The sequence below is a fragment of the Primulina eburnea genome, chromosome 4 (assembly GCF_022965805.1).
Source record: "Primulina eburnea isolate SZY01 chromosome 4, ASM2296580v1, whole genome shotgun sequence".
Taxonomy (NCBI): domain Eukaryota; kingdom Viridiplantae; phylum Streptophyta; class Magnoliopsida; order Lamiales; family Gesneriaceae; genus Primulina; species Primulina eburnea.
In genome coordinates, this window is record NC_133104.1 from 40,677,549 (window position 1) to 40,700,716 (window position 23,168).

At 35.3% G+C, this 23,168-nt stretch overlaps 3 protein-coding genes and 2 pseudogenes across 5 annotated transcripts; 1 reads left to right on the plus strand and 4 right to left on the minus strand.

The window, feature by feature from the left end:
* LOC140828933 (syntaxin-52-like) lies at nt 1–2,890 on the plus strand. The gene is made up of 6 exons (XM_073191809.1): nt 1–271; nt 1,006–1,225; nt 1,577–1,782; nt 1,894–1,994; nt 2,089–2,133; nt 2,657–2,890. Exons 2-6 carry the CDS (start codon nt 1,008–1,010, stop codon nt 2,786–2,788), a joined length of 702 nt encoding a protein of 233 aa, XP_073047910.1. The 5' UTR covers nt 1–271; nt 1,006–1,007; the 3' UTR covers nt 2,789–2,890.
* A 905-nt stretch (nt 2,891–3,795) lies between these two features.
* On the minus strand, nt 3,796–7,455 carry LOC140828934 (cell division protein FtsZ homolog 1, chloroplastic-like; annotated as a pseudogene).
* A 2,853-nt stretch (nt 7,456–10,308) lies between these two features.
* On the minus strand, nt 10,309–12,125 carry LOC140828935 (V-type proton ATPase subunit e1-like). 2 transcript variants are annotated; one of them, XM_073191812.1, is made up of 4 exons: nt 11,970–12,125; nt 11,582–11,719; nt 11,147–11,194; nt 10,309–10,599 (listed from the first exon to the last, which is right to left on the minus strand). In XM_073191812.1, the coding sequence occupies exons 2-4, from the start codon at nt 11,677–11,679 to the stop codon at nt 10,533–10,535; spliced, it is 213 nt and encodes a 70-aa protein (XP_073047913.1). In that variant the 5' UTR covers nt 11,680–11,719; nt 11,970–12,125; the 3' UTR covers nt 10,309–10,532. The 2 variants fall into 2 exon arrangements, with proteins under 2 accessions (XP_073047913.1, XP_073047912.1); XM_073191811.1 differs by having other exon boundaries at nt 11,582–11,731; nt 11,970–12,077.
* A 286-nt stretch (nt 12,126–12,411) lies between these two features.
* On the minus strand, nt 12,412–18,828 carry LOC140828936 (fimbrin-1-like). 2 transcript variants are annotated; one of them, XM_073191814.1, is made up of 15 exons: nt 18,513–18,828; nt 18,093–18,230; nt 17,701–17,871; nt 17,290–17,528; nt 17,032–17,203; nt 16,905–16,943; nt 16,662–16,730; nt 16,444–16,560; nt 15,353–15,564; nt 14,780–14,935; nt 14,462–14,661; nt 13,893–14,050; nt 13,663–13,759; nt 13,177–13,268; nt 12,412–13,031 (listed from the first exon to the last, which is right to left on the minus strand). In XM_073191814.1, exons 2-15 carry the CDS (start codon nt 18,177–18,179, stop codon nt 12,558–12,560), a joined length of 2,283 nt encoding a protein of 760 aa, XP_073047915.1. In that variant the 5' UTR covers nt 18,180–18,230; nt 18,513–18,828; the 3' UTR covers nt 12,412–12,557. The 2 variants fall into 2 exon arrangements, with proteins under 2 accessions (XP_073047915.1, XP_073047914.1); XM_073191813.1 differs by having other exon boundaries at nt 18,093–18,242.
* Nucleotides 18,829–19,645: 817 nt separating this feature from the next.
* Nucleotides 19,646–22,603, minus strand: LOC140828937 (mitochondrial import inner membrane translocase subunit TIM22-3-like; annotated as a pseudogene).
* Nucleotides 22,604–23,168: the final 565 nt, after the last annotated feature.

Here is a 23,168-nt window from a genome sequence, read left to right on the forward strand (position 1 = left end):
CGTTGCCGGGTCCCATTTATTAATTTAAAAAAGGAAAGAAGAAAAGTCGGGAAGCACGAGAGCTGTCATCGGGGATTAAACTAAATCGATTGAATATATAACTATGCGGGTGCGAATTTGCGTTACGGAGACGACGATTGGGCCGGACAAAGCTTGCCGCTACCTAGTGGCGCCCCCTTCTTCGACACGACAAATAGTCACAATTGCCGCTGGAAAGTGTCGCAATTACTTTCTCAATCCATAATTCGGATCGGCGGTTTCAATTGGAAAGGTAAAAAGTAAAGCATACGTTCTTCCTCGGTCAGTAAATTGAGCTTTTGATGGCCATCTTTATCGACCCTAATTTTCGTTAACGTAGTTCAATTCACGGTCGCGCGTACAATAGCTCATTTTCCTCTGTGATTTTTGATTTGAAGGATATCCTCACTCATATTGTTTTCGAAGTCCCGAATTTTTGGAATGGTGAATATATGAAAAATTGGTAGAATTTCAAAATTCAACGCAGCTTCTCATGCATCTATTAATTTATATAAAAAATTGATGGTATTTATTTACATTTCGAGGCTTTTTGGCTGCTCCGTTGCCATATGTGTTACTGAATTGATGTTATGTACTAATATAGGAATGACAAACAGAATCCTGTTTATTTGAGATCAATTCAGCATTTGGCATATTTTGTTTTCCGGAATTATGCACGGTGTTCAGTTTTTAGATATACCGAAGTTGTCAGATTTGTTGTTGTTATCTTGTCTTTTGTTTTGTGGTACTTTGAATTTGCTTTTGCTTGTACCAAATGATTTAAATTTGAGTCTTTCAGACAATTTTATTGTCAAACAACTTCTAAAGAATGAAATAATTTTTGCTCCTTTGATGGCATTCGACCCTCCAAATTTGGTTGTTAGATGGTCGTTGAAAATTTACTTATAAATTATTTTTTCCTCATGAAGTGTACATGATCATTACTTGGGCTAATCAGCAGAAAAATCTGTATTTTTTTAATCATAGCAATGGCAGCTGCTGGAGACTCATGGGTGAGGGAGTATAATGAAGCAGTCAAACTTGCTGAAGATATTAGCAACATGATATCTGAAAGGAGTTCATTGCCAGTGACAGGGCCGGAGGCACAGCGCCATTCATCTGCAATTCGGAGGAAAATTACTATATTAGCAACCAGACTGGACAGCTTACAGTCTCTTTTGTCAAAGCTTCCTGGAAAGCAATCTCTGTAAGATATATTAATTGAACTGCTTAATTTATCAAATTACGGAAATTGTTGCCATTAGATAAGAATCAGGAATCATTGTGGTGCCTATATCTTAGTCTTTTTAATTGAGACAGATCTGTAAATACTTGCTCAAAGAAGGAAAATAAACTATAGATAGTCAATAGCAAAGTCTTTAACCCTAGTATAATTGGTGAATTTAATTCATCGTGATGCCTTTCTCTTAGTTATTTAAAGAAAACATCTCTAAGCTCGTGGTCTCCTGCTGCATTATTTTTCTTAACAAAGAGGATAAATAAATTATATATGACCATTTTCTTGGTGTATGTTTATCCTTCTGCATCTCATTTATAGGACTGAGAAAGAAATGAATCGTCGCAAGGACATGGCTGCAAACTTGAGATCAAAAGTATACCAGATGGCTTCAACATTGAATATGTCCAACCTTGTAATTAGAGACAGCTTGCTTGGGCCGGAAATCAAGCCTGCTGATGCTATGACTAGAACAACTGGTCTTGACAACTCTGGCATCGTCAGTCTTCAGAGACAGATAATGAAAGGCTGGTTGCTGTGGCTTTAATCTTTAATTTTACATGTTTTTCCTTACCTTGATATAGCATATAGTATGGCTATCTTCCATCTTTATTTGTTTTATGCTTTTTCGTCTCTAGAACAAGATGAGGGTCTTGACAAATTGGAGGAGACAGTATTAAGCACCAAGCATATTGCCTTGGCAGTTAACGAAGAGTTAGATCTGCATACCAGGCTGATAGTTAGTGCTCTTATTCTCCTCCGCATGTCTTGTCCACATACTTTGTCATATTATGAACATCACGGTTAATTTATTATGTGTTTTTGATACTCAGGATAATCTTGACGAGCACGTTGAGATTACAGACTCCAAACTACAGGTGACATTTTTTTCTACAAACATTTTATATATCCTTAATTAATAAATCCTTTATGCCTAGTTGAATTAGTTTGAGGCATATTCCTTAGGATTATTTCAGGCCAATTTTTAAACGTCAAGGCACAGTAGTGATATTGAAGATGATGATACTCAACATCAACGACTCTTGGAATTTTACCATCACAGAATAAGAAATTAATGTACTAGAAAGTCCCCCACTGAATTGAAAACAAGAGTGGTGGACTGTAATACGAGTTCGTCTTTCAAAAGGATTCACATTATGACATAACACGCTTGAGACGATTAAATGTTTTTCTGAGATGAATAACGCATTTCTAGAAGAAACTTGGTTGGTCAAAGCTGTGCTGTGATGATGTATGATTGATTGACATCTTAAACTTGTACTCTGGAGAGCACTTTATGTGCATGAAGCTTCTGATTTTACCCAACTTTTCCTTTAAATTTTTTTGCAAGTTAAATTCAGCTGCGTTCATTTTTTCGTTTTTTTTCAATGGAACATGCAGCGAGCTCAGACAATGCTTGCAAGATTGAATAAACGGACAAAGGTTGGCTGCTCCTGCTTAAGCTTATGTTTATCAGTTGTTGGGATTGTTATTTTGATTGTTGTCATATATTTGCTGGTCAAGTATTTGTAATAATCTATATAAAACTGGATCAAATTGGCGGTTTCAAATCTCTTTGTGCCATAGATCGATCCATAATATTGCTCGAAAGCTTTGTAATTTCCAATTCGTGGATTTCCTGAGTTAAAAAAGTTGATGTTCCCAGAAAAGCTCAAACTCAAATAATTTCTTCTTCTTAGCTGGAAGTTTATGCACATGCACTTGGTCTTTGTATGAGGTACATTTTACCAGTCCATCGAACGAAAGTAAAACTGTTAAACATTTGTTGCAACTAGAGATGACAATCCGCTAGGTTTGGACTGAGATTGGAAGTATGAGAATGAAAGTATAACTGTTTTTTCACAATTGTTGCGGCTAGAGATGGCAATGGGTTGGAAGGGCTTACCATTCGATCGGGTCCCAATAAAATTCGAGGCAGGTCTTGGGATTCGATAAACCCGTCTGAGACGGGTTAGACGGGCATGACCAAGGTCAAGCTCCGACCGGTTCGACCAATTTTCCCTAGTGACATCTACTCAATTTGCTGAATCGGTAAATTTTCTACTAATGTTTACGGAAGCAAAATTTTCATGTAAAATCGTAAACCAAGGCAAAATTTTCTTGATTGGTTTTTGTGATATGAACTTAAAACTTTGAGGCAGAATTTTTTTAAAATGAAATTACTACTTATCATTCTTAAAGGCTGTGGTATAAACAATCTTTGTATATCATAAGGTTGTCATGTTTAAAAAGAATCCTAAAATTTTAGGGTTATGTTTGTTTGAGTTAAAGTTTGCAAAAAAATGTTGAGTGTATTTGGATTGTTACAAAACTCGTTAATAATATAATATAAACTAAAAATCAAATAAAATTTTGGTTCGGTTTGTTTTTATCCAAAACTTGAACAAACTAATTTTTACAATCGTGATTGATTTCACCATTGCAACAACCATACGGGTATGGTTTGGTTTTATAGTTTGTTTTGAACACTCCCAATCACACTAACAATTTTTAAGGAGTATACTACTTGGTCCAAACTTAGCAACATCACCCATTACCACGTTGCTTTGATTGGAGTTTACAATATGTGAACTATACATAGGGATAAAATTGCTACAGCTACATGAAATTTTGACCTATTGCCGTGTAATTTCAGGAGAGAACCAGGTAAAATTAAGAATATAACAGCAAAAAGAAAAGCTAAAACAAGAATCTCTGAGGCAGAGGTGATCGAGATGTGGGGGAATGCAAGGCTGACGATTGACCGGTTACTGGAGCTCTTATTGCACTCTTTTCGGCTAGTTTTGCTCCTCTAGGATCAGTTATAAGAGTCTTCTGAAAAGATTGTGTAAAACCAGTCGCAATAATCGTAACATGGAGCTCTCCATTGTACCGTTCATCCACTACTGCACCAAAAATTATGTTGGCTGAAGGTTCGGCTAAACTTGTGACAACCTGGCAAGAGGGGGGGATTATTTCTCTGTATATGAAATAACTCCAATGCTTCATCCCAGTTGAAGGGACAGCTATGAGTGTTGGAATCGGTAAGCAGGAGAAGGAGAAGAGGCAGGAAGTATACCTGGGATACCCTGTTCACTTCCCGCAGCGTCACATCCTTTCCTCCAGTGATGTTATATACAACTCCCGTAGCTGATTGAATATAGGACCCAATCAGAGGAGTGAAAGTTGCTTGCTCAGCCGCCTCTTCAGCACGGTTCTTGCTAGAGGACACTCCCACACAAAGCATAGCAGTACCTGAGTCCTTCATTACAGCCTTAACATCTGCAAAATCCACATTTACCAGCCCAGGTATCTGCATAAAAAGAAGATGCTTAAAACATCAAGGAAGTGGTCTTACTTGTGAATGTTACTATCTTGCATGTCATTTAGTTAAATCATACACAGGGCAATCAGAAAAAGAACATTATCGCACCAGCAAAGACAATAAATTTTGAAAAAAGGCCGATGACGAATAAAGTATTCTTGTTTTCCCTCACCATGATTAAATCTGATATTCCTTGAACTCCTTGGCGGAGCACATCATCTGCCAGAAGGAAAGCATCTTGAAGGGAGTATGTACATCAGAAATATCCAGGAGACGATCATTTGGAATCACAATAAGTGTATCCACATTTTTCTGGAGCTTTTCAATTGCTTCGAGAGCCTGAAACAATAGCCAAAGAAAACATAATTATATTAAGAGACAACATAAATGGAAGATGGATCAGACTGAATTATTTTATTTCTACCTGCATACAATATGAATCAATCCATAGGGTAATAATTATCTATTGGGTAATAACTCACGCCTAAAAGCTTTAATGCATATATTGATGGTTGTGTTAATACAATTCCAAAGTTCGCTTTATTCCACATGTTTCATCAACAAATAAAATAATTGGCGCAGGTTGAGTCTGAACTCTGAATCAACAAACAATCTCCTATCTTGAAATGAATATCAATTCAAAGATGAACTTTCCATGACTTAAAATTATTGCACAAAAATATAAATAAAAATAAACAAGAAAATAATTGAACAAACATTGGCTAAAAGCAAAAAATTACAAACATAAAGAGGTAGATGTAATCAGATAAGTAAAGGAGTCACTCAATAGTCAATCCCTTCATCATCTTTGTAATTTGTACAATTAAATGTGAACACAATTCCTTTGTGCAATTTAGGATGGATTAAAATTTTCACAATTGATTGATTGTAACCTATGTTAAGATTGTAGCTTGGATCTAACTCAATTCCAAAAGCTAGCATGGAGATTGTCCAAGATCATATATACAACTCCAAGGTATTTTATCCAACCGATATGTGACAACTAACACACACTCCTCACGCCCATGAATGAACATCTGGAGCGTGAAGTTTAGAAATGACCCAATTATGAGCAGAACGGTGACCCAACTATAGACATTCCAACACAAACCCCAAAAGCTAGTTCAAGGGAAAGAATTGTCCAAGACCCAAAGTTTACTTCAAGAGCTCTGATACCTCTTATATCATGTTAAGATTGGAACTTGACCTAACTCAACTCCAAAAGCTATACGGTTTTGGACAATCCTACCCAACTTGAGCTAGCTTTTGGGTTGAGTTAGGTCCAAGTTCCAATCTTAACATATTGTTAACTCTCTTGTTCCATACAATGGAAACAGCACCTGCCTGCAAAGATCTTCTACGTCCTTCAAAGCTGAATGGGTATGTGACAACTCCCGCTGTCAAATACCCAGCATCCTTTGCTATTTTAGCAACAACAGGGGCTGCACCAGACCCAGTACCCCCACCCATCCCTGCTGTTATAAACACCATATCCGATCCCTTGAGAGCATTTGCAATTACTTCCTTTGATTCCTCTGCAGCCTGTTCACCCAAAAGTGGGTTGCCGCCTGTCCCTGAATTTTCAGGAGTGTTGCTAGTTAAAAATCTATTTAAGGATAAAATAAAATTTTAGGAAATACATAAATGAGGCAGTGATGAAGCTAAATCAAGATTGCAAGTACGTGCAGATAACTGTACCATACATTAAACATATGTAATTAACAGGAAATCCATGATTTTCATTCTTGTCCATGAGATAAAAGTGTGACAGCTTGGACTTAGCTTCAGAATTTGAAAAGATCAATGCAAACATAAGAGTGAGATGTAAACCAAGTCCACGAGTCAGAAGCTCTCCAATCTGAATAGGTGTCTCAGCAGCTGATTGCAACAGTGCCTGAACATCTGTGTTAATGGCATAAAAGTTCACACCCTACAATTAAAACAAAAAAATAATAGCTGAAACTAGTGCAAAACACGATTCACATGCAGGAAAATTCTGAACATATCATTTACTAGTATATGATGGTGAAAATATTTAAAGGAGAGAATAATATACTGAGACAGAATCGCTAATAAAAGAATTCTACACAGGTTTGCACTTAAAAGTAAGTGCGCAACAGAACTTGGTTGGCCATAATTTTTTTACCTGTTCTATAACATTCTTTATGCAATTATTCAATTGGAACATAACAACTATATTGCAGGCTACCATTTCTATTGCACCATCACCAGGGATTTCCCATCCACTACCCTTTCGAAAACATTAAATAGTTTTTGTAAGGATCTCATTAGGCCAAAGAAATTTTAAAAACAACTAAAAGTAGAGGCTATCAAACTTCAATGCCTTTAAGACTATACCGTCTTTTCTTTAGTTTTAACTTTATATTTACGTTCTCAAGTTAGAAATTTTCATTATTTTTGCTCAAAATTGGTGCTTGAAGCACCTGACACGCCCGCGTCACCTTGTGCAAACAAAACCTCAACGAGAATACGCCAACAAGAGAAGAAACGAGTTTTAACCTCTAAACCGCTGCCAATCATGCTATTGACGGCATTGTTGCCGCCGCCACCGACTCCAATCACCTTAATCTTGGCAGTTTCTATTGGAATATACGAACTGTAAGCACCGTTTCCACAAAATCTTGAATTACAGGCGCTTTTCCAGCGACACCCGGAGAAGGAGACACCATTATGCCTAGTTTTGAGAGGCAGAGGTGAAAAACCAATCGAATGGAGGTCGCTGATGACGCAGATGCTGGATTTCGGAATCCCAGCCTCGCCATTAATACCTGATGATTTCTTGTTTCTTTTTGTTTTCCAAGAAAACGAGAACTTTGTTATTTCTCAGTCTCTCTTTTCTAGTAATTCATTTGTAGTATAGTTAATTAAAAAATATATAAAATAGTTTTTAAATTGTGGATTCCATCCTAAATATTACAGCAAAATCAGGCAAATTGAAAGGGACGTGGACTAAGTCTTGCACTAAGCGCCCATTAATTCTCCCCCCAAATTTATTTCAATTTAGTAAACAAGTTCGGTCATAATCTTCTTTCAGAAATTATATATATGGATTGAATAGGTCTTGATACGATCTGACGAATCTTTATCTGTAAGACGAGTCAACCATACCGATCACAATAAAAATAATACTCTTAGCATAAAAAGTAATGTTTTTTCATATATGACTCAAATAATATATATGTCTAACAAAATACGAAGCGCGAAGCATGCCACAGTTTCATACAAGTTTTTGTCATATAAATTTGAACAATCTTATAATACCCTTATGCTAGTTTTTGGATTAAATTATATTTAAATCTCAATTTTAACACGATACACTTATGTTAGTTTTTGGATTAAATTATATTTAAATCTCAATTTTAACATGGTTATAGAATCAAGACATACAGTTATAAGTTGGATTGCACTATAGTTCATCTAATAATATCTTGTAAATTTCACGTTCTGATTGTTCATTTCCTAAGTGTGAAAAAGTGTGTTAAATGTGCTGTATTAAATCTTGGATAATTGTATATATGGACTTAAATAATCTATCTCTCTTGAACTAACTTTTAGGTTGGAAAAAAGTTCTTGTCATATCCTTAAAAAAAACTGATTCCACACTTTTGAATATTTTTTAAAAAAAGTTTTTGGTATTTCCCCCAGATTTTGCTTATTTTTTGTGCTGCCGAATTTTTTGTGCATAACAAAAAAAATTATATTTATAGTTTAGAAAAATGGTATTGTTTAAAATCGAAGGAACCAAATCTCGCATTATCAGAATCTGGCTGTAATAATGAAAACATCGGCATCCAGCAAAGCAGAGATGGATCTACGCTAGGGCTATACTGGGCTGTAGCCCAGCCCATTTTTTTTTATTTAGCGACGGTTTTTTGAAAACCGTCGCTACTTTTGCGACGGTTTTAGTAAACCTGTCGCCGATGGGGATCGGCGACAGTTTTATCACAACCCGTCGCAAATATTAGCAACGGTTATTGCTAAAACCGTCGCTAAATTATTAAAAAATAAAAAAAAAAGTGGATCGGCGGTTTTAATTAGCGACGGTTTATTCAATAGAACATCATTACCACTTTGATGTTTTTAATGCAGCAATAGATTTCATTTTGATGGAGTTAAATACTCGGTTCAATGAGTTATCGGTGAAACTTCTTTCTCTTAATATAGCTTTAGATCCTAAAAATTCATTTGACTCATTTAACAGTGATGATATTTGCAAGCTTGCGAAGAAGTTTTATCCTGGAGATTTCACAGATCAAGAAATTGTTGTTTTGAAGTATGAATTGATACATTTATAAACTCGATGTGATGCAGAATTTAAAAGTTTCTACACTTGTTGAGTTGTGTCAGCAATTGACCGAGAGTGGACGGTCAAGTGTTTATGTTATGTTGACTAGATTGATTCATCTTGTTTTGACATTATCTGTGTCTACTGCCACTATTGAACGGGCTTTTTCAGCAATGAAGCATGTGAAGACGGCACTTCGTAGTAAAATGAAGGATGACTTTTGGATGTTTGACCCTATATTGCGAGATTACAAAAATATTAATTATATTAGGAGAATTTTGTTTAAAATCGAAGGAAAAACTCTGGCATTATCAAAATCTTACTGAGTAAGAAACATCGGACTCCCAGCAAAGTCAATTTGGGAATATGCAAATATATATGCATAGGAGTTGAACTTCCATTTCACAAGACATCATCTTCACATAATCGTGATTCTCATTTATTTGTTCGTTTAAAATTTTAAATTACAATAGAAAGTATAGACACTAGTGGATCACAGTATTCGACAGATAAATACCAAAAAGCACTGATTTTTCTTGAGGCCGTGCATGGTCAGCTCCAACCGAAGCCTTTGATGACAGATACAGATTGCATATTTGCATTTGACGACACTTTTTGAATTATCCAACATCACTTGATGTTAAATCTTTAATGCATAGTTTGGTACATGAGACGAGAGAAGGATTGATAAATAATCTTTCTTATCTCATTTTGGTACCTTTTTAAAAAACTCATGATAATATCATGGGTCCTTGATAAATCATTTTTTAGAAGGATAAAATATCCCTAATAGAAGGTGTGATAATTTTAATCAAATGATAAAATACACTACAAATGACTTAATTGCTCTCAATTTATAATGATTTTTTATAAATCTATGCTAGTAGATAGAATTTAAAATCAAATAAATATTTTATTTATTTTTATATATTATATAATATGATAATTATATAAATGATTTCGAGAAAATTATATAAATGATTTTTATAAATCTCAATAAAATTATTATTATCACTCGATTAACCTTAAAAATTGATATTTGACTTGACTAAAAAAATCAAGAGTTCAATTATCATATTATATAATATATAAAATTAGGTAAAAATAAATAAATCATGCAAGTACTATCGCCACATGTACAGATAAAAAATATGAACTCAAGCAACAATTTTGAAATTATAAAATTTATTATGATAAAATTAATTTTGTCATTATAATCTAAATATAAATTTAATCACTCTTATTAAAATCATACCAAACATTAAATATAATATCCTATATTTATTTATCCTTAACTTATCCTTATATTATATATCACATTTTTATCCTATCATGTGTACCAAACTATGTCTAAATGAATTGATATAATATTCTCTGTCAAAATCATTTAATAGTTAAAAAAGAGAGAGAGAAGGAAAAATATATAACGCCACAAAAATTACATTTTCTTATTCATTTCAAATTACAGATTACAAGTAGTCATCCTTCGAAGAATAAATGACAGATCAGAAACAGTTTAACAAACAGGGATAGATAAACGGAAAGATAAATGCAAAAGTTTTTCTGGGCACAGCATACCCCAAATCGTTATTCATCTCTCTTTAATTCCTCCATACACGATTTGTGGATGCTTCTCCTAGTTCTTATCATTCTGTTTCGTTCAAAATCGGTACAATTAGAGGATTCATTTGTGCCAAGTACACAATCGCCCACCTGCAAATGACGAAAAAAAAAATTCAACTTTCCACGAGAAAAGAGCTATGGATAACTTCAAGCTTAGAAGCACCAGCAGAAGAACAATGACTGCATCAGCAAGAAAGTGCGAGCTTCAGCGTTCATTACATGAGAAGGATAAAGGAACCCTGTTATTCACTATCTCATATATAGGACAGAGAAGACAATTTGGCAACCCACTCCCAGCCTCAGAAAAATTCTCAAACAAGAATTTTATCTAATTCTAAGTAGATCCTAAAGGGTTTGGAAAAGAAGAATCAAAAATTATTTTTTCTCCAAATTCATCACATAGACGCCCAAGGATTTGCTGCACGAAGTTCAATACCATGTCCAGTAGTGAAAAAATTCCATCAACACAAATGATGCACATAACAAGAGTTGAATATATTGCTTCGCCAGGATATGAGGGGAACTCATATTTAGATGAAATTAGAACAGAGCAAATTCAATACATATAAATGGGAGAAAAAAATCACCACCAGATTAGCATAATCAATGAACAACTGAAAAAATTAAACAAACTTACATGATCCAACAGCATACAGTTGCGGTAATAACCAACGTCAGGTGTAACCTGAATTTCAAACAGAAAAAGTTATCTGCCAAACAACACTAGCTAGCTTGAGAGCATATGACAACCCTTGAATTCAGGTTTCCAATGTTCGACTTATATTATCATTCTTAGTTAAATGAGCACTATGAATAACAAAGTCACCAAAATGTAAAAGCGGGGACTACAGTTATATGTTAAACCTGTCCCAGCCAAGAATCAAAATAATTACCAACTAGTTGAACAAAAACAACAGTTCTTCAGACATATGCAACATGTATGACCTTATGATACAAAACACAACAAAAAAATTCAAATATACTCTTGTATGCAAGAAATGGGGTTAATTTAAAGGCATACCCCTACTTATAAGACAAAGCATTTCAGAATGAGAAAAGACAGCAAGCATACAGATTCGCAGAAGGTCCTCGATTGCAGCAGATCCTAGCGCAAAGTGAAGCAATAATCCCAACCACCACAAAGATTAAAGTTGTCACCAAGAACCCCATATTCAATCCGCTTTCTCCACCAACTGATTATAGTCTAAGCCTGCCACAATAACTTCGAGTTTCACGGATCAATATGCAGATCCAAAATTCGAGGTACCGATTTTTCGAGATTTCAATTACAGAGTAATTCAAAAATCAACACGACGATATAAAATTGGATCATACGAACTGTACGCCTAATTAAATCAGAAATTTCAATGGTCGACAAATTGATAGAAACCCTAAAATAATTGACAGAATAATTCATAAAACTTCCATTTAATCGAAAATTTTCAGGGCAATGAGAGTACCTTGGAATCCAGGCAGCAGCGACGCTTCGGGGAACACAGCTCTTGAGGCTGTTCGATCCGGCGTCGCTTTGATCTGATTGATTTTGCAATATGTTTGGGCCTCAAGTATTTTATATGGGCTTAAATGGGGAATATATGTTGGGCCCTACTTTTAATTGGTCCATTGGAATCGATATGTTAGCAACATTTACAAGAATCTTGGAGGCTATGCAATACCTAAATTGATGTATTTTCTATATTTATTTATATATATTATATTTTATAACTAATCTAACGTCAATTTCTCAAGTTTACAACGAAATTTTTAGATACAATACTCATTTACAAGAACCACAACTCCAAACTAAAAAAATATTAATAATAATTTCAATTTTAAATTTTTCCTCATATCTGTTACATGTTTGACATAAGCGTCATTTGACCCATATCACATCAAGTAATTTAAAATAAGAATAGGAAGGATAAAATAACCTTTTTTTAAAAAAAAAATAAAAAAAGTATATGATTCGAGCGTCCAAAATTTTTTCCCCTTTGAAACCTAAAACATATATATCATGTGTATAAATTGCACTTAGCATTAACCAGAATTCACTCAGCATGTTTGTTTTCCTCCTCAACCTCTGGACTACAAACTGCAGCAACATCTGCATCCGTTTCGTCAGTTTTTGCAGGCACTGCTGTATCCGGGGCTACATCATCCATGGTAATGTGTGACATTTCAACAGATAGCGAGCTGTCATCTTCTTTACTCAAAGTCGGAGATTGGATTGGCACAGGAGAAACACTAGCTGAAGGGGATGAAGCACCATTGAATTCGGGGAACGAAACTGGAGTTATGGACGGAGCAGGAGACACAGAACCATTAGCTGAGGCCGAAAGTGATGATGCATATGAAAAAGCTGCAGCTGAAACCGGGGATGGAGTCTCATTGAATGAAGGTTCGGGGGATTCCCCACGACTAATGACAGCAGGTGAAGGAGATGAATCTGACTCTTCCACAGGCTGCTGTAGGCTCCAATACATTATACTTGCTGTCAAAATAAGGATCATTTTTTGGTTCACCTGTCAATAACATCACCAAAATTTGTGTGAAGCTTGAAATAATTATACGTATTTATTCGATCAGACCAAGTTAAAAGTTGGCAAAAACCATTGTTTCAAAATACATGAAAGACAAATTAAAAGAGATATGTCACTGCAAGATCACCTCCATAATATCTTCAGGCAACAAGAAAATGGAACAGCCAAGCTTCCTAGCAACACTGATTATATATGTAGCATTCAGCTTCTTTTCATCGTCTATCAAATAAAAATGATCAAGTCAGTTTCTCATCAACACTTTCGATGTGTAATAAAGTTTATTAAGTAAACCATAAGGTTTCATTCTTGTGTTTTAAAATAATATGAAGTAAAGGGAGTATATTTTCAAGTGTGCTGGAATCTACTCTCTGAGTTGGGCCGACACGTTTGAATTAGAAAGAGTTAACAAGTCGCAATTATTAAATGTTCCAAATGGCATAGTTTCAACCCTCTACCTTTTCTAAAACACAGAAACTACCAAGCATACTATCATATACCTTCACAATTAGGATCTTATTAATTTCTGTTCAAAATCCGGATAGTCAATCTTTTGGTAGCACCAAGTCATAGGACCAGATTAAATTGTTGTTCTGCCAATAAATTAACAACGTACCACTTTCACCCTTAGTAACAAGATTCCAGTTAACAACTCGCGGCTCAACCGCACTGAGAAGTTCGAGAAAGAACAATCCACTCGAAAGTCTCTTATCCTAGAAAAGAATTATAAAGAAGTTCACTATAAACAGCAGACATTATTTTTGTAAAAGCACAAGTAATCAAGATATGGATACGTATATTTTTTTCTGGACAAGAAATTGTGAAGAAAAGGAGCTCAGCCTCAACCTTAAAACTTTCGATTTGAGATTTTCTGCCTGAATTCTTTACTTTTCTATTAACCCAGTTGAGTATATCAGCATCTGTAATCTCCTTACCCTGGAAACGGGATCTTAGGTTCTTCAAAAGCTGAAGCATATTAAATCTCATCAACTGCCAAAGGAAAGCTGCAAGAAAACACGAAGCTTTTGTCGGTGAATGGTCCAAGGATTCAAAACGAGAGGATGGTAGAAAAAAATTACAGAAAGAAAGATGAGCCAAAACCATCTACAAAGCCAAGGAAAAGGTGTTCTCACAACAAGCACCAAATATACTTCAGAGAATTCAGTGGGCTGAACGAAGGCTAAGCTCTTTGAAGAAATTGGCACTTAAGTGGACAAAGCAAAAATATGTATTAAAAGAGTCCCCTCAAGCTTATAAAAATATAGAACCAGTCAAATAGGGGGTATAGACCTTATGAATGGCCAAATGTAAATGAGTTTCACACGAGATCTTCCTCAGCTAAATCTCACACTATATATTACTTAATGTATATAAAACCTTAATGCGTCTAAACATGGAATCATTAAGCATGTTACCAAGTATGAGTTTTTTATTCCCTTGCACAAAATCATTTCCAGCCACGTTTACAAGGGACAGTTTCAACAGCTTCCCTATCCTGATGACCTGATTGCAATTCTCTACTTTTCTAAACGGCATCTTTATTGGTGGTTTTGTTGCGTACTTCCAGTTGACATGTCCTGGAGAAACTTTATCAAGCACTTCCAGAAGAACCCACCTACAGAAGTGATGTGTTTATTATGTTTGAGATTGGCAACCTAACAAGATTGATACCAGTGGTGGCGAACACCGATAACAAGATAATCTATCTTCATTTTGATAGCAGGAGAACTCACCCATTTCTAACATCCTCAAACAAGTTATTGACATAAGAGGCAATTCCAAGACTGTTGATCCAAAGTCGAAAGCACCTTTCTTCTCTGGATATTAGGTCATCATCCGTCATCATCTCAGCAAACGAGACTTTTTTGCTGTCTGTAGACAAACCATTCCTGGGAAAAAGAGACCAGTTTCCTAGGATATCCCAAATATCTCATTTAATTTTAGTTACACTATAAATTTCAGAGAGGAAAAGCTGTCTACCCAGAGAACCATGCAATTCATAAATATCATATCTGGAAATTTATTTTCTGAAAAATCAAATGGGCAGGAGAAACATATCATAATATAACTTTGGAAACTAATAAACCCTAAATTTCAAGCAAAGGATTCAAAACCCAAGATGTGCCTGACAAAGGGGAAGTACAATACATTGAAATAACTGGTAGAGCAAGTTCTAAATGCAGATACAAAACAGAGCAAGTTGAGATAATTCTCATGATGTATTGAATCATGCTCTTGATTTTATTTTGACATACATCTATTCCAGATACCAGAAAACAGGTTGAATTCAAAAGTTGATTTCTAACCTCTGATGAAAAATCTGAGCAACGAAAGCAAGATTCAGATTTGTAGATCCCTCCACAATATCCTTCGGAGTTAGATATCTCTTGCAGTCCATTTTTTCTGCATGCTCAAGGACCAGATTAGCCCGTTCAGTGGGATCTTTAGCATCTATGGTGGTGGGGTTGCAATGTTCTGGTGCAAGTACATTAAGCAGGTAAGCATAAGCCTCTCCGTCCTACAGAACATAAACATATGAAAAATTATAATAAATTGAAATTACTTGTGGAAAATTAAATACCATGTTTGTTTGTGGCGGACACACCATCAAGTCAATTCAAATTTTACTTAAACCAATTAATGCATGTCCAATACTTCAACCCAAAATATTTTTTCTCAAAATCTTCAATCAGATCAATATCTCATACCATAAGTGATAAGTCAACAAGTCGAAACACAATTATTACACAACCTCAATTTTTTCACTCCACCTTTTCATAATAATAAATTATTGTATTGTATTACCCACTTTCACTAAATCATCATCTACACAATATCATTATATTGCACATTACACCAGCTTTACCAATTTATATACGGACAACATTTCAAAACAAGTAAAATGAAATTCAAAACGCTCGTGTGTTGAGTAGAGTCAAAAGCTCAACCAAATGACACCAAAGAGATCCAAGCCCTGATAAGGAAAAGGAAAGCTGCCCTGTAATGATTGCATTATTAGAAATTCAAAACGCTCGTGAGTTGAGTAGAGTCAAAAGCTCAACCAAATGACACCAAAGAGATCCAAGCCCTGATAAGGAAAAGGAAAGCTGCCCTGTAATGATTGCATTATATTTATAAGGGAAAATCCAAACAGTATTTTCTTCAAGTAACCATTATGCCCAAGAAATAGTTCAACTCTGTTGATAATTTTCAACTTCAACTAGGAACCTGTCAACGGAAATATATATTTCAACAAAATACCGCACTTAAAAACACTTCCAAGAACAACTCTCCCAAATCCTGGATTTTCTAGATATAAAGTCCTTCGTTGCATAAGCAACTCCCTAGCTACTCCATGGAATGCAACTGCAGTATTAACTTTTAAACAAATACATACCTTCAAATCAGAAGAAAAATTTGTCACATTTTTCTCGTAGCCTGCTTTTTTGAGGTGGAAATTCATCCACTTAAGCAAAACTTTTTCTGGAGCAAGTCCCATAAGCTCCTCAACATCCTGCATACAATAATGGCAAGATCAGCACAATTAAAATATACATTCGTGGGACATATAAAAAAGAAGCTGTAATTTTATTGTGAGGTTTTGGAGCCAGTTACATTACTGTCTTCCACCAGTTCTACAAGCTGGGGCGTCTTTCTGAGATTGAGATCTGCCAACAGTTGGATCTGAAGGTGACAATAATAAAATCAATGAAAAAGAGATTTTGTGAGAAAGATCAACCAGTACACTCCTAAAAATGCAACTCTTATAAGCATCAGAAACAGTGAACGGTCTTCTATGACTGATATTTCTTTATTTCTAAATTAAAAATGAGAGGCTGAGGAACTAGAGACTATAACCTTTATAATTTGAGAAATTAACCCGAGTACCAAATGAGGCTGCAAGGAATCAACAAGAGACATAGCATTACATTTTCTAAAAAAAAATTGTATGGTCCGTTTTTCTAAACAAATCAGCTCAACTTACTCTTCCTTCAATCAAGTCTTGAGTACCGATATTGACTACGGTGCAACCGATAGCCTTTGCAGAGTTAAGGCACAATGTGTGATTCTCGTTTCTTTCCCATGGATTGAGCACACGTTTTGTGTTGATAGCCCGTTCGTCTATTGTCCCAGGCACCGCAACATTAATCAGCTTACTATATATATCCACAATCATAATGAAAACCATAAACCATGGATTCAAACAGAAACGGAATAATTCAAAGCTGTCATATTGAAATACCATAATAGGACTCCATCCTTTGCAAGATCAAACAAAGCATTTGTGGACGCATCGATCGGAAGGAACTGATTCAAAAATGGGTCATCTCTGAGGTAGCTATTTATATGAGCCACATATGAAGCCTTCTCAGACTCACTGATAGTGTGAAGAAGGATGGTTGTGATGGCCTTCAGGAAAGACGAAGAGTGTCTTCGATTTCCGGATTTGCCATTTCCTCGATTTTGTAAATCTAGATAGGACTGTTTATTCAATAAAACAAAATGTCACTAAACATCATCAAATTTCCAGTCTTGGGCCATCATGGAGATGACCGTATCCACTCAGATTCAACATTCACAACAGAAACATGAAATATTTTACACGTAAGAGTGAATAAAATCACATCTAGGATTAAACAGCAAAAACACTTACCCTGAGGAAGCCTTCAAAATCTATCTCATTATTCATGTCAGAATATAATTCTCCCAACCCATTCTTGATCTCCTCCTCACTGAACATCTCATTGAATGCCTTCAGTTTTGCAAATAATGGAGGCAAATCGCCAACCGTAACTTTACCATTCTGATTCTTTATTGAAGTGTACTACAAAAAACAAAAAAAGAAACAAAAACCATACCTACATTCAAACTTCATTTCACAAAATGCACAACCACTATCTGGCTTCATGCAGGATTCAATACACAATGATCAAATGCCAACCGACACAACCTCCCATCACCACAACCACATGAACATACTCCATGGACAAAAAATCAATTCACGAGAATAAAAGAGGAAGTAAACAGCGATGAAAAGAAAATTACTCTGGATTTGAGGCTTCGAAGCTCGACTTGTGTGAACTCACTGTGAAGCAATTGATCGGAAACAACTACTCCCACAAAACCAGACATCTGCTTCTTGCCCCGCGCTTCCGCAAATCAAGGGAAACGATCGAATTCGCTCTGAAATTATGACTGAAAAGTCAGCAATTCAAAAACCCGATTTCAAGGTTACATTCTCAATCCAAGGATACCAAAGAGTAACGAATAAAAAATCAAGAAAACCCCACAAAATCCAACAACGTTTAATCACTGCGTTCTCAATTCCTGTAAAACACAAAATAAATCTCAAAACAAACAAAAACCCACACATTCACCATCAAACATAGAAAGATTCCCCATAAGAGCTTTACAATGAAAAATTCAATAAAACAGGACGTGGGGGTGTCAATAATACATGCATACCTCCAAGAAATCCAAGATTTGATCAACTGGGTTTTACATAATCCTTATTACAAGGTTTGACGGTTCTGCGCAAATATTTCCAAATCTTAATAATATGCAAATGTAAACAGGTATAGAAGTGCTGTGCAAGTCCAATTGCAATCGCTTCTGTGAAGGGGCAAAGTGGGGGAGATTTGGTGTGTGGACACGCAGAGAGGTTAGTAAGCAAGAAATAACATCGAGAATGAATTCGATACGATGGATCTTCTCGATACACCGATACCGATTCCCCCACGCGCCAGACGGTGGTGCCTAATTTCTACGTGCTCTTCTGTTCCATTGCAGCATTATAAATGCCTTCAGCTGCCGTGCACACCTTTGTGAGCACCGATGATGTGTCACTTACCCATTGGATGCGCAATTTTTCTATATTTCATCACATCCAATGAATGAGTGACACTCATTTGTGCTCACAAAAGTATGCACGATAGGTGTGGAGGATATCAAAACTAATATATATATATATATCCAAGTTAAATTTCTTTGTTTTATTTGATGGATTTGGTTTTGGTGAAAAAAAATGCAAAATAAATCGATATTGTGAAAAATATTAACCAATTTATCGATAATTAAATTGAAATTTGTGAGACTGTCTCACGAATCTTTATCAACGAGACGGATCAACCCTACCGATATTCACAATAAAAATTAATATTCATAGCATAAAAAGTAATATGTTTGCATGAACAACCCAAATAAGAGATCAATATCACAATATACGACCCATGAGACCGTCTCACACAAGTTTTTGTCATTTTTCTTTTATAAAGATCTTTGTGATAAGAAAAGACATGGATGAGTGATATGATTTATAAAAACTTATTAAATATAGATATCCGTTATATAAAAAGCTAAGATTGCTCTCAACAAAATGAGGAAAAAATAATCTATATAGCCCATCGTGAAAATCAGACCAAATTGATATCTATGTCCGTGTGCTCGAATCTTTTACACCATCCCCTGCACTAATATGTGCAAATCCTTTATTATTTATGACTATATGTGGGCCACAAATCTTGTAATAATTGTTTCTTTGTGAGTCAACATATATTGGTTCTCTCTAAGAAAGGCTTTCACAGGGAAAATCGTCAAATTCATTTTCTTATAGACCGACAAAAATATGAGAAAGCCTCCTCGAATTCACTCGGTAGAAGAAGTGTTAAAGGTGGAACGACACCATAGGGCTGCCTTTTGCCACTCATTGAACGTTGCATAGCAAGAACCGGCTGCTGCTTGTTAAAACCTTCAATTATAAATGAGGACGCCCCAAATGCGAGGCATCTTTGAAGTAGAGCTTGTGGGGTGCACCTGAGAAAAATATATGTAAATGGGCTTCACCAGGAAGAGGAACAGAAATGCATGTGGGGTGAAAAAAAACCCAGGAAAGCTTAGAGCCAGCCCAAGGCAACATCCAGCAACTCCTGCATTGATAACTGTAGAGAAAGGAGACAAATCAAATGAGAGCGGTGGAGGTTGCACCAATTAACGTTTCTTTAAAAGAACCCATACCATCATATTTCCACCGGAATCTCTTCAGAAAACATAGAACTAAACTGTGTACTCCTGATAAAACCGTAAATGTCTGCATGGTGAAGCAGAATCAATAAGTCCAAGACTGAAGACAATATCAAATTTCCAATTATATGATAGGGAAAAGGCATTATTCAAGATGGTTTCATATCAAATACCTTGGCAGAACAACCTGCCTCCACAAATGATCCTTTAAAGCCTTTCTTTCAAATTAATCCAGAACCTAAAACATAGAAACCACTAAGATACATCTAGACAGTTGTTCCAAGAATACAGCGTGAGCACAATCAGTTTTCAAGAAACCAAAAGTGACCCCTTCATCGTTTACAATATCCACCGATTCATTATTCAAAACTTTTCTATTCAGTCAATATAGTAACTACGTGTTGTTACCATGAAATCTGTTTCCTAATTTATTTGTTGATCTGTTTCCTAATTTATTTGTTGACGAGTATAAGTCTAGATGGGATGTATTTTGACCAAGTACGGCATCATCATAACATAATCTTGAACATATACTTATGGTATTAGCACTAAAATTTATCTCATATTTCATGGTGTTACTGATCAGTCTCTTATATGTAATTTTTCTAAGGGTGAGAACATATATCGGTTATTATTACACACCGCATCAGAGCTATAAACTTAATATGATTTTAATAAATTTCCTTTACCATTTTAAATCAAATTATAATAGTATTCTTGAATTTATAACATGCTTGCGAGGAACAATTACATATAATAACAATTCGAACGGTTTGAAAGTATAAATATCATAGCCAAATAAACAATTCAAAATAACAGTCGAACAGATCAAGTTATATCATGAATGATCGATTTAAAGCATACATATTGATTTTAAAACATAAGACTATTTACTAGATTATGCTCCAAAAATTATGAATGAACAAGTTGGAATTTATCACCTGAAAATCAGTTATATTGCAGAAGCGTTTGCGACTTATGGAACAGTTGGATCAAGTTTAAACTTGGAAATTACATTCACAAGTAAGCAACTAACTTGTGAACGGTGGAGATCGGGTTTAGAAGTTGTTTAAACCTGTTTATAAACGAAAACAGTAGATATGTTATTTTTGCGTACAATCTGAGCAATTTTCTTGCGGAGGCTATGTGCGAAAATTGAACAATTGGATTTGGCTCAATTTTGGATTTGATATTTGGAACATAAGATAGTATGTACTAAATGGTGGGGATCGGATTTGGACAAAACGTTGACCTAGAAGTATCACTTGAAAAATGGACAGAGAAAACAAACATGCCGCTAACACACGGCTCTAGCTAGAAAATGGTGGAGTGTTTCTGCAGATTTGAGTGTCTCCATTCATAAATGAGAGGCTCGTATATAGGTGGGGGTGGAAAGTCAAATAAGGAAAACAGATGGCATGAAGGCAGACATTATGCAGCATGACTAAGGGAAGAATTGTTGGCTTGAATGGTAGCCAAATTGGTGGGATCAGATTCTCGGTCATCTCAGCCAAATTGATGGGATGAGATTCTCAGTTATTACAATTACAAAGAGAAAAAGAGGACAGAAAGCAATTATTATGAACTACGTGAATAGACACAAACCTATACATAACAAAGGAATTTCCGATTAATTGTAAGTCAAAACAAAACACTTGCAGTTGGCACTTCATGAACTTAAGTTCAATGTCACGTGATACATAGAATTTCGTAACTGTCAACATTTCCCGGGATACCACCAACATGAGATTGCAAACATTTTAAAATTAAAAGTTTCTCATTCATACACTATTTAAAGCAATCCTCATGTTGAACTTAAGCACAGGAGAGCAATAGTAAGACTACTCTAGTAAGAATGTGATTTTTTTTATTTTTTTTAAATACTGTAATTTCAAGTGATTGACAAAGGAATGTGCAAGAAACTTTATGTAATTGTTATTGAACCTTAAATGCTTAAAGTATATTAATAATCACAACAAATCATTATTATTTAGCTCTTTGTTATTTCAATCCGACTATCAGTCACGTGCCAGAGTTGCCAGACATTCGAGTTCTTGCTAGCATAAAGGTTAATGTCCTAATGTTAAATCCAAGGCTCGAAAATCATTCGGTCATGTGAAAAAAATAGACCCATTTAACCAAATTAACTAGAGATTTAGCACTAGAGGCAACTCCCTTCTACTACTATAGCATCCCGTTAACAGGGCGCGCCTGACAGACAATCCACGTAACTTTCACTACGAAATTCAAGACCACGTTACAATCTTAACACCATCATCGCTAAAATCGCTACCATAATAAGCGTAATTATCATGGAAAAACGACTAAAAGAAACAACTGATTGATGGATTACCGAAACCGTAAATGGCCCCCATGAAAGCACTGGCAGCGGAGTCGCCGGCGTATCTGAATATAAAAACAAGGGGAGGACCCGATGGATTGGTGTTGGGCAGTAAATTCTGATCAGGATTAGGTCCAGGAATGCTATCAATTTCCGATTCCGAGTCCGAAGCCGAGGGATTCGCTGACGTCGCCATATTGCCAAACCCTAAATCCTAACGTTCTCCAAAGCTTTCAGCTCTGTTCCAAGAGTATCATGCTAATTAACCATATCCGAACCAAACCGAACCGAACCGAACCGAAATATTTAGCCATAATCGAACCGATCGAATTAATTTTCATAACCGATGAAAACCGAACCGAATTAACCGATTAGTTTACAAAAAAATTTTGATTTAACTTTAATTATATATGTAATTTTTTTTAACACTACGGTTTACACAAATGCATAAAAACATAAAATCACTGATCACACACATCACAAATATATAAGTTTTATTTGAACACAATTAATACATATTATACCGATTTTAAAATTAAAAATTAAAATATTTATAGAAATTGATAAATAAAAAAATTATTAAATAATAATATTTATTATATCGGTTAATTCGGTTAACCGATTTCAAAATTTTGAAAACCGTAACCGAACCGAATTAACCGATATAACCGAATTTTTTTAATTTGAAACCGAATTTCCGAAAATAAAAAAAATCTTTTCGAAATTACTTGGTTTATACTTATCGGGTGGCTGTAACCGAA